At 43.2% G+C, this 11,628-nt stretch overlaps 2 protein-coding genes across 3 annotated transcripts in view; both read right to left on the minus strand.

Moving 5' to 3' along the window:
• Positions 1-1,812, minus strand: part of LOC120904394 (solute carrier family 12 member 4) — a 152,348-nt gene extending 150,536 nt beyond the window's left edge. Inside the window, exon 1 of one of the 2 annotated variants that reach the window (XM_040314345.1) lies at positions 1,081-1,812. The gene's annotated coding sequence lies outside the window, so the exon portion shown is untranslated. The remainder of the gene's footprint in view (positions 1-1,080) is intronic. The other variant, XM_040314342.1, reaches the window with a different exon arrangement.
• Positions 1,813-8,161: 6,349 nt separating this feature from the next.
• On the minus strand, positions 8,162-9,903 carry LOC120904397 (zinc finger protein 583-like). Its single transcript, XM_040314349.1, has one exon. It carries the CDS (start codon positions 9,799-9,801, stop codon positions 8,323-8,325), a length of 1,479 nt encoding a protein of 492 aa, XP_040170283.1. The 5' UTR covers positions 9,802-9,903; the 3' UTR covers positions 8,162-8,322.
• Positions 9,904-11,628: the final 1,725 nt, after the last annotated feature.

The raw sequence follows: 11,628 nt of genomic DNA on the forward strand, positions 1-11,628 counted from the left end.
TTTAGTTTGTTTATATTGACATAATTTCTGTCGCCTAATGTCAAACTTTATAGGAAAAACTAGCTGATATCGTAAAATCTCCTACTATCCTATTGTGTTTTGAATGTGCTATCTGTTATCTAATTATTAAAATCCAAAGAACCTTTTAGCTTTATCCGAATAATACACCTATGGTCGTGTATTCATTGATCCTTCAATGAGCGTCCGTTGAAACGTTGTTTGTAAATTCATGAATCATTTGAATAAAATTCACACCATGTGATCGTATTTTAATTTGAATAGTAAACAAACAGGGTAAATAAAAGTTCCATTATCACAGCAATTGTTATCTAGGAAGATTATATGTTAAGTTTCAAAATTATATTGTACGCAAATAACACTGAAATCAATGCAAATGTAAGCTGAATGGGTTTGAACTGAAGCTACATTAAAGCCGATCGATCTATTACCAACCGCTCCCCGTTCGAACAGTTGTGTTTACATTCCTGTTGCGTTATTAGTCATCAATAACGTGATGCTCTTCTAGCCCGTTCCAAGCAACAAGGGAGCGGAAGGGTGCGTTTTGTTTATCTAAAAAGAATGCAGTCTTCGCCATTCGTCTGTTGGAACGATTTTATCGTTTCCGGAAACCCGCTCCAATGCGAAGCATGTGCTAAGATTTGCGATAGATTTATGCCGAGATGCAGCTTAAGCCGTGAGTGGGAAAGGAATTTTCAATCCAATTGGTTCACATCATCATCATCATCATCATTGCTCCCCCGTCTAAACATTTTCCAATACGTTCTAGCAGAAGTACGCTTCGATTTACCCCCTATTGATCGCGCCACATAGCGATACAAAGAGGCAGAAACGCTGAACCTTGCTGAATAAATTAATGTCAATAGCAAACTGCTCGACCGTCGTGCCGCCGCCGGCTTACCGAGAAAACGGCCAAAAAATCAAACTCATTCTGGGGCAAGTGCAGCGTGTCAGGGTCAGGTACACACGCCTTGTATCGAGCCAGTTTCGCACCACTGGCTGGCTGCGGATGCGACCAAAAACGCACCCCTCCTTCTCCTTCTTAGGCCAAACAGTAGTTACCTTTTTTTTCTCAAGCAGCAACAGCGGCAAGAACACGCCACACGCTCACTAACGTCGAACCACCCCAAAACGCGCGAGTTTACAATTTCAAGCAATGCACTACACAGACCCGGTCACAGTTGCAGCTGCGTTGCCGTGCGACGCTGCTCTGTGCGTCACCACCTTCACCAACCCCTGGGCATCACACAAACAAACACACATTCACTCACAACACCATCCCCCCACCCCTTCGCATAGGGGTGCGTGTGTCTGCAAAATTGCTCGCCAATACCACACCACCGGCCACAACACGCGTCTCCACTCACTATTGATCGGACGGTATCGATCGGTTTACATTTTATGGCGCACACCACAGACGGGTATGCGTATCGTCGTGGTTGCAAATCGTTTGCTTTGGTGCACTCTCACACGCGTGCTGAGCACAGAACCGATGTGAGAAAATGGTCGAATTTTCCAGTACGAATTAGTAGCTCGTAGTATTTGCACACACTAAAACACGACACGATCACTTTACCATGTGCTGCTCATTCGCTCCTAAAACACACTTTAATCGTTTTAAAAATGGGGAAATCAATGTGGATTTAACGCTTATTTTGCTGGAGAGAATTAGAGACACTCTGAACAAATTAAATTCGACTTTCAATCGTTTCCCAATCACTGAACAGTTTGTGTTTTTTTGCTCTGTTCGCGATCACGGCACAGCACTACTACCAGCCACAACAATGAATTTCGATCTGGTGCCTGCACAACGGCACAACGCCGGCCCAATCGTTGAAACTACATGCCGAAGGCGAATTAGTTTCAATTAATCGTCGTTTATAGCGGTAAGCGGGACGGGGAGGGGTGTTGCGCGTGTGTGTTGCAGCACTCCGAGCAGTACACGATCGGTTCGGGCTCGGTCACACCACCAACAAAACGGCGCTTCTTCTCCTATTGCTGTTTGGTCGCAGAGTAAACGCTTGGTAAGAGAGATAACAGACCTATATATGATATCGGTTGGAGAACGCCTAGTCGGAGAAGCACAGAACCTATCTCCTCGTCCGTTCCCTTTTCAGTATCTCGCCTAGGCTGTTATTTGATACACCACCCGCTTTAGTGATAGATAGCTCTTTTATCAATGCTCTTTTGCCTGCGTTCTTTCATTCTACGGTTAGCATGTTTTATCTCTTCGGGGGGTTTCTGAAGAATGTTGAGAAGAGTGTGAAGGGTCTATGCATGTCCAACATATATATTCTTAGACAAGATGGTAGATAGAATTGTCATTTAGGTATCAGTGAGAGGCAGTTAGACATCTTCTCAAGATCAAGTTTAAACTCCAAGATAGTTAAATGCATGCTACATCATGTCAATTCCAATTCGATTTCCCATTAGGTTATCATATCAGGTGACGATTTGACGTGGGTCTATTCATAACATCAACAGTTTTCACTGTTTAGATGCCAATGATTCGACACACCTGATTAGGTATAATTCCCTAACTAGTCGCTGCCTTTAGATCTTGTCATGCCCGTAAGGCCGTTATGCCCGCCATGGGCTCTAATCTCATATGGATCATGCCCCCCCCCCCCCCCCACGTAGAACTGACTATCCTGCTATGGTTAATCAATCAGTCACTGAAAACCAAGGCCACTAGTGGTTCAGGTAAGGCTTGACCGATCATGGTTGTTGTGTCGAAGAAGAAGAATAAGTCCATAGGAAAGATGATTAAATAGCTGGTTTATATGAAAGCAGGCATCAGCTCTAATAGAGTATGTTTTGAAATTGAATGTTCATAAATTGATGGAATGTTCACAATAACGGTTGTATCGACATGTCTGATGATTCTATAAGTTTCAACTAATTGTTGATACTTTGTAGATATCTAGGATTGAAAATTATCCCAATCGAGAATCTTCCAGTGAAACCTTGTACTCGACCTCAGGTACTTCAGTATTCTAGGAACTGTTGGAATGTTGGAGTAGTTGATAAAACTATGCGATTTCAGCCCTCGAGTGATCGAGACGATCTGATCTTTTATGATGGTGATGATGATCGAGCATCTGAGGAACTCTGATCTATGGAGTGCATTCAACAGGTTTAGAGGAATCATTGTTCTCCTGGATTCGGAATTTCAAATGATATTGGTAATAGTCATGATTTTACCAATAAAATACGCTTATAATGTGGAGATCAACAACTGGTAACAAAATCATATGATATGCTTTATCTAATTGTGATAACGGATTTTCTTCAAGTTCGCGTTTTCAGTATTGCTAACGACTCGAACTAACTGAGGTTGTTATGAACCTATTCCCGATTATATAATCCAATAAATGTCTGTTCTATCTAGAGTCTTGGGGCAGAACCTTCTAAATACGGTGGCAATAAATAGACGATACATCCCTCATAGGTCGGTAGATTATTGACATACTATTTATACCAGAAATCATCTTCAATGCTATAGCGATTCCACTTCAACTACCAAAAATTTGGTATCAAACTTAACATGAATGTTTTGTTACTTCACCCTGATTGTCTGATACCTTTACACTTTCCGGGACTAATTCCTTACAATTTCAAGTCATTACAGAAGAATCCAAGGCGCAAACAACAATCAACTATTCAACTTTTGATGCATTGATCTGTTTAACGTTACGTTGGCTTTCCAACGTCATATTTCAACGTGTGATATGAACTAAACAGGATCTATAAATCGTTATAAGTCACTAATATGCTCCAGTTTCAACTCGGCAATAGTCTGCCACCTTTGACCTATTCTGTTCTCCTTTCGAATTTGTTCATCATTTATTTTCAAACGCGCACTTGTCACTCGTCAGCGAAACGGTACATTACTTAGAGGGGTGTTCCCTTAGCTTTCCGTGTGTGTGTGTGTCGCACAGGATGTTTAGTGTAATTCATTTTTCCCACCACACTACTCCACTTTTCACCTGCCCCTCCCCTCCTTTTAATGATGTGGTGTGTCGGACGTTGTCCTTCTTCGTTGTTTTGTTACTTTTCTTATCGCCCACGCTTCGAAATCGATTTTCCGCCACAACGAGTGTGCACACCGCCGGGCTGGAAGATAAGCGCGCGCGTTACCTTCCCCAATCGTTAACTCGTTGAGTGTGTGTATGTGTGTGTTGCATTAGTAATATTGCCTCTTTTTTTAAATCGCTCTAAATTTCCCTTTCCAAAGTGCATTACTGTGTAGCGGGGTGGTGGTGGGAGTGTACGATAATTTCATTCCACAAAAAAAAACACACACAGCAAACACACATCTGCCTCCACGGCGAACGTGGAGCGATAATCACAAAATGCCGACGCGTGAATAATTTCTAAATAATAACACGCGCGCGCGTGCACCCGAGCGCCCGCAAACTCACAACAGCACGGAGGAAGCGAAAGATCCAGACTGCTGTGCTGTGCTGTACGGGCGACCATCCCTAGTCCCACGAAGTCCGAAGTCCCCGTCGGCGGCAATATCGGTTGTTCGGCGTCCAACAACAACAACACCAAAACGATGACGACGATGACGTTCTGAGTTTGCCGCCATTTGGGGGGGGGGGAGCAGGCTGTTGGAGGAATGGTGGCCTCCTACCGTAAACCGCGTCAGCTGCTAGCGTCAACTTGTATGGTTTTTCCTCCCCACCCCGAGTGACCATCCCGTTTGCTTTGCGCGGCCCGTTACAGAAAAGCAACGATGATTCATATCCGTGCGGCACTCGGGCACAGAAATCATAGGCAGCAGCAGACACTCTGGAAGATGCACCCGCGCGCGAACGTTACTGTCGTAATGAGCGAGCGAGTGAGCGCTAGAGTGAGTAAGCAAGTGAGCAAGTACAAATAAACCATCCTTCTGCTATCCGATACCCCTTCGCTAGTGGTGCTAGATGGTAGACATTAAAAAATAGGCAGAGAGAGAGAGAGAGAGAGAGAAAGAGAGGGAGAGAGAGACAGATAAAAATGAGAGCAACTACTCTCGCAATCAAGACAGCAACGAGAGAGTGACTTTTCCCACTTTTCCGTAAAAGAACCATTCGTTAGAGAGGAAGAGAGAGAGTGGCGAATTGAAAAACAAAACTCAGTGATCAAAGGGGTGCATCAATGGTATGATCCGGGTGTGCAATTAAGGGTAGTTAGAACCCCCCCTCTGTTGGAAGCGGCGGAAAAGATATTTCCGGCGTCACAACAGAGAGTTAGAACGCGCGGAAATATTTCACTCTCTCGCAGCTCATGGTCTACGTTGATGGAAAGTGCTCCTTTTTGTGAGCCTTTTTGCAGTTTGCAGTAGAACAAACCAACACACACACACATCATTGGGTCCATTTGTTTGGCTTGGTCGACAAGGGAAGGGTCAGTCATCGTTAACTTTGTCGGGGTTGAATAAAAAACAGAGCCGTCAAGTACGTAGCATGTAACGACCACTGGCACAGTGAAGCTATGTGGCTTCTCACTGAGGACAATTGTTTAAAGCGGTTTTTTACGTGTTTTGCATACATTTTGGGTCGTTTGGAGAGGTGAATAGGAAACATGAGCCTGCAGATCGAAAAAAAACCGGCAACATGACATGCTGAACTCAAAAGGTACGGGAAAGGGGTTTTTTGGTGCAAGGAACGGTCAGGACATATAACTGGAAAAGGGGTTAACCGTAAAAAAATCATCAAGTTCACTTATGAGGCTTTAATGAGGAATATCATTGGTTTTGACAAACTTGAATTTGACCTTTTCCGAAACGTTCGTTTATTGCAAGAAAATGTCAAACATTGAAGTAATAAAAATATAACATATCGGCTTATCTAAATAATTTAGCACCGTTCACATATCTTAAAAACAGAGATCTAAATTTGACAAAGAGTATAAATCACCACGACAGGGCGAGTGTTTTTTCTCGCAAGGCGTACCGAACGTTCTATTACAACAAACATAGTAAATCATGTTAGGAATTAAACATTCGAACGCTTTCTAGATGCTTGTTTGATTGCCTATAAACAGTTCAAATACCTAAAAGGCTTAAAAATGTATGGTCAACTCTCGTATGGCTTTTTGAGAGAATAATTAAAATCTATATTCTTTTATGTAAAATATTTGTTACTTTGGATATTGAAAACCGTGACAATTAGTATGCACAAATCACGTGTAAAATGGAAGAATTAAGGCCCAAAATCATAGAATCGTCGGGTTGAAGTACAAGCAATCAAATATTAAAAACACATTTAAAGTAGTGATGGAAAAAATGAAAATTTCGTCGGAATCGATTGCGACTAGCTCCGAAATTCTGGAATCGATTCCAGAATCGGCTCAGGAATTGGTTCCAGAATCTGCCCAGGAATGGGTTCCAGTATCGCCTACGGAATCGAAATCGGCTCTGGAATTGAAATCAGATCCGGAATTGGTTCCAGAATCGGTTTCGAAAAGAGCTCAGCGCGTTTGAATCCAATGATGCTTCGTATTGATAGCCACAAAGAATCAAAATTTACTTGCAAACGATCTATTCTTATGGAGATTCCCGGACTGGTTAGGCTTCTGAAACTTCTTATTTCAATTCAAAAACTGTTTCTCATTGCAGAGCAAATTCCATTTCTGGAATCAACCTGGTTCCGTTACCGCGGCAAATTACGATTCCCAGGTCAATTTCGATTCTGCAATCGATTCTGATTCCGAAGACAACTCCGAAATCGGCTCCAGAGTCAAATCCAGAATCGGCTCCGGAATCAGCTCCGGATTCAGAATCGATTCCAGCATTGAAATCGGCTCCGGAATTGATTCCGAACACGGAATCGGAGTCGGGTCCGGGTTTCCGAGCTTGTACCACTAATTTAAAGCTTCATGAAAGAACGTAGAATCAGTACCCAAGATCATTTGAATTTATGTGGAAGAATGGAAGATCAAGTACCACGATCATAGGAAGTTACGGGGATTTTTAAAAAATGTATTCCAAGATCACTATAAGCTTATTTATTGTATGAAGCATCTAGTTCCAATCGTTCAGAATGCTTTGGGAAAGAGTATGAAAGTCAAAGATCCAATTATTCGAGAATGCAATTATTCGCAATGGGTGATAAAAATCCAAGATCACAGGAAGAGTTACAATGTAATCCGTAAATCTAGTCTCAAGTCGTAAAAAGGATTAACAAAGAGTTGGGTTCATCAAATAGCTATGGACGAGTATGTCCACTATGGGGACTATTTGGTCCACTATTTGGGTTCAAGCCCCGAATGAACCGTCCCCTCGTAGCAAGAACTTACTATCCGACTGCGTGGTAATGAATTAAGTCTCGAAATCGTGTATAGGCCGACATGTCCGCGTAGAAGATGTGTACCATGGACGACGTTACGCTGTGACTACCTGGTTAGGTTAGGCCAGCCAAATGAATGTTATTATGCCTACTTATGGCAGTTCCCGCATTTACTCGAGAAGGGTCGGGCGTTACAAGCAGTTCAGAAATTGATGCTGTTAAAATTTACTACTTGTGATCCTCGTCAGTCTCTTAAATCAAGCAAAAGACAGTGATACATGCGATCAAATCTACATTCTGACTTGGCTTGGGTTACTTGGGTGTCCCATGTCTAGATGTAACCAAGGCACTCTAATCTGCATACGTAGGCCACTGCACACTTCAACTGGATTATATGTTTGCTTTGGAGATGGACAATGTTTCTATTGAGTTTCACCACCCAAATTTGGCCTACTTTCAAACCACGGGTTTGGCTTTTGTCGGCGTAGTCGTCACTCCCACTGCCGTTACAGCAAACGACAGAAGAATTGATGAGAAACAAATATGAACACTCTATATTACTTTCTCATTAGGCATATGATTAGCACCTCAGGATGAACTCATGAACTTTTCGATTTTGGTCACGAACCATTTTCCCTACGTCTACACCGCAAGATTTGCTCTTCGTCCACCGTGTTTCGTTAAGTTTTGTTTGCTACGTCACAGACGTCGGGTACAACAATTATTGTATCTATTGCAAGTTATGAGTGTGTACATTCATGTCTAAGCAATTTGCATGTAGAGAGAATGTATTCAATGTACTGAGAGGGTTAAAAGGATCATTCGTTCTCAAAGTAAAGTATAAAATAACGATAAATTGCATCAATTTTGTATGTACATACATATGTGACATTTATGTTCATTCATTCCTTGATTTTATCTTTGGTCTCATATTCATAGTTTGATCAAACCATTGCCGCAGTATGGAGCTTCCTTTACAAAATGTTAAATGTGTGCTTCCCTGTTTGTCTAACTACCCTACCAACTTCTACTTGACCTTCAGCTTTACCCTCACATCTCCCCGACAGCGTTTAACACGCACCGCCCGAAACGTGTGCCGCTTAACGTGGCACGAAAGATGATCGCTGCGTATGAACGCTTGCTGGCAGATGTGGCACACAAACTTCCGCTCGCCCGAGTGCTTCCGACGGTGGCGGGACAGCTCGTACGAGCGGGCAAAAGCCGCCCCACAGTTTTCCCACGGGCAGTGAAATGGCAGCGTACCGGTGTGGAGCAGTTCGTGCGCTTTTAGATGGCTTTGGCGGGTGTAGCTTTTGGTGCAGCTTTCGTACGAGCAGCGGAACGTTCTGGCTGGATCCCGGGGGTCCGGAACGATCGAGTTAGCAGTAGCAGCAGGAATCGTGTCGGTTGGTGGGATTTCCTCTATCGGTGGGTTAGTAGATGGCTTTGGTGCTTCCTCTTTTAGTACAGCTTTGGTCACCTTAACTCCGGGAAAAAGCTGCTGAAATTCACTGTTCGGTAGATTGTGTCGACGCACGTGGGCGAGCAGATGATCCCGCCGATGAAAGCGCTTCTCGCACCATCGGCAGTTGTGATTGCGATCGCTCGTGTGTGTCACCAGATGACGGTTCAGCGTTTCGGCCCGCGCAAACCGTTGCCTGCAACCGGTCCAGCTACATGCGAAGGGTAGCTCGCCGGTGTGAGACCGTTGGTGCACCCGAAGGTGCGAAACCTTAATGTACGTTTTATCACAATGGGGCCATTCGCAGGCGTATTTGCGTTCCTTGCTGGAGTAGGTGAGCTGTTTCGGTGCGCCAAAAAAGCTGTCCTCACCATCATTATCATCATCATACTCGTCGTCTTCCGTATCATCAACAACATCTTGCTGTGCGTTCGCATCGACGACATGAAGCTCTTCCGAATCGGATCCCCCGTCGTACTCTATGATCGAATCCTCGAATTCGGTCTCGTTCGAATGAAGCTGCTCATGCACCACAAAATGCTTTTCAATTTGATTCGCACCTTGTAAAACGAGGCTTTTTTCTCGCATTCGTAGTTCGTCTTGATCATCCGAGGACTCTTCGATAAGCTCTTCCTCTACGATTTCATCCGAATTGTCGTGCGCGTCGGGCAGCAATTCCATATGACCGTTTTGTAGCAGAAATAGCAAATCACTCTGCTCATGTTGTTCCTGCTTTGACTCTTCCTGTACTATGTTGTCCTCCTTCGCGGCTTGTTTTCCAACGCGCAGGGCATCCCCATTGTGGTACCTTTCATGCGCCTTCAGGTGTTCCGCGTTTAAATACAGTTTCTTACAGCCTGGATGTGTGCAGGGATATATTTGTACCGATGGGGCAGATCCAATCGATGTGGAGCTTGCGTTACCAGTGGGACGGCTCTCTCCACCAACCAAAGGTACGGTGGACTCATTCTGCAAAAGATACTGTAAAACGGTAACGCCGGAGCTAGACGACGACACCAGAGGGTCGGAATCAGCACGTTCCATACTACTATCGGTATGGTTTCGTTGCAAACATTAGTAATTTCTCTTATTTCTGTTTTATCTTTTTCTAAGCAGTGTTGGACGATACGCTGTTGTTTACGTTGTGCTTTGTTTACGTTCGAAACGTCAAGTAGGGCTTTGCTAGGGATGGGCAATACAGAAATCCGGATGGAATGGTCGGAACGGTAGGATCCGGTTTTATGGCACTTTTCGTTGCTATAATTTTTTTCACTTCTTTTTTTCTTTTTTTTTGCGTGTGAAACACAGAGAGTAGAATCAATTTAACTCTAGATAGAGTCGAGATTGAATTACTAGTCGATACGGATAATTAACAGACCTATTATATATGTCGAACAACTCTTGAGTCCGTCGGAAGCACTGGACTCAAACGGGAGAAAATTTGGTATCCTATTCCGCATTCGAGTCGTCAGGTTTCGTCGACATTTTTCCCAAGTGCCACAAATCCACTAAACGACCACTAAACGGGCTCTAAACGACTCGAGCTCTCTACCTAAACGGAATATAGAAAGACTTCGTTTAGCAGACGGTGAACAACTGATGCATTCAAAAAATAGAAAAAAAGGTGGTGGCGCCATCTATTGGTGGGATACCCAACCAGTAGTCGTATGTCGAATATATGTGAATATGAAGTTTATAGCCGAAGTTGAAGAGTCGGAATCTATGACATTGTGTAATTTATTAAAATAATTTTCGATAATTTATTAATTTTACTCCAAAAGCCGTTTACACGATATTGATATTTAAGAACGGGTAGTTGTGAAATGTGTTTGTGTAGCGGTGATCAGCAAAGAAATTAAAAAAATACATCAATTTCTTCTCACTTAAAACTTATAACTGTCAAAATCAAAATCGTCGTAACTCGAGGGGGTCGTAACTCGGGAGACGCCTGTACTCAAGTCTCTGGCTTCGGTTTTTATGGTTGATTGTAAACTTCAGTATTTAAACAATTGTATCGCCGTTCTATTACTAGCGATGCATAACATCAAGGCGAAACCATACAACAGTGCAGACGGAAGGAGTAAGCTCTCAAATAAAAGAAATCGCCACTGGCTGGCGGCACCAACAGATGGCGCCACCAGCTCCTTTTTATTTTTAAAATGCACCAGTCGTTTACCGACTGCTAAATGAAGTATTTTAGGTTCCTTATAGGTTGAAAGCTTGAGCCGTTTAGTGGTCGCTTAGTGCTTTTGTAGCGAACGGGAAACGGGATATTTTTGCGAGTAGTTTTCTGTCCAGGATATTTCGGTTCCACCTCCCGCTCAGAAGCAAATTGACATCTTGCTATCTCTCGAGCTGAGAATCACTCAATCAACCTTCCATTACTATACAAATGCATATACTTTAATTTAACTTTCAGCCGTTCAATTAGGAAACCAGTCAATTAAAAACTGATAGGCATATTGTAAAGTCGTGCAAAATGACGACTGTATCACGGGACCTTCTACACATACGGGGCCAAAAATGTCTTCTTTCTTCGAAGCAAACTGCTTTCTCAAGCTAAAGAATGACCGGCTGGCAACCAGCATTTTTGCTTGCTGTATCCATGCTATTGTCGTTGTTGACCTTTAACCCGAGATAGGTAATTTGATATAGGTGATTTGGGATAGGTTGTTTATAGGATCGCTGATGTTGCCACCATCAGTTTGGTCTTTGCCTCGGTTATCTGCCACTTGCTCGATCCCTTGGTATACTTCTGCTATATAAGTGAGATGTCTACCAATGACGTCTGACCAATGACGTCTGTATCATCAGCGTATTCCAGTATCAAGGTAGACTAATAGAAGATGGTACCCGAAGTATCCTACCTCC

This window comes from Anopheles arabiensis, chromosome 3 (genome assembly GCF_016920715.1).
Source record: "Anopheles arabiensis isolate DONGOLA chromosome 3, AaraD3, whole genome shotgun sequence".
In the NCBI taxonomy this organism is placed as follows: domain Eukaryota; kingdom Metazoa; phylum Arthropoda; class Insecta; order Diptera; family Culicidae; genus Anopheles; species Anopheles arabiensis.

Coding starts and splice junctions, on each gene's coding strand:
- LOC120904397 (XM_040314349.1), bottom strand. CDS start 9,801: ATGGAACGTGCTGATTCCGACCCTCTGGTGTCGTCGTCTAGCTCCGGC.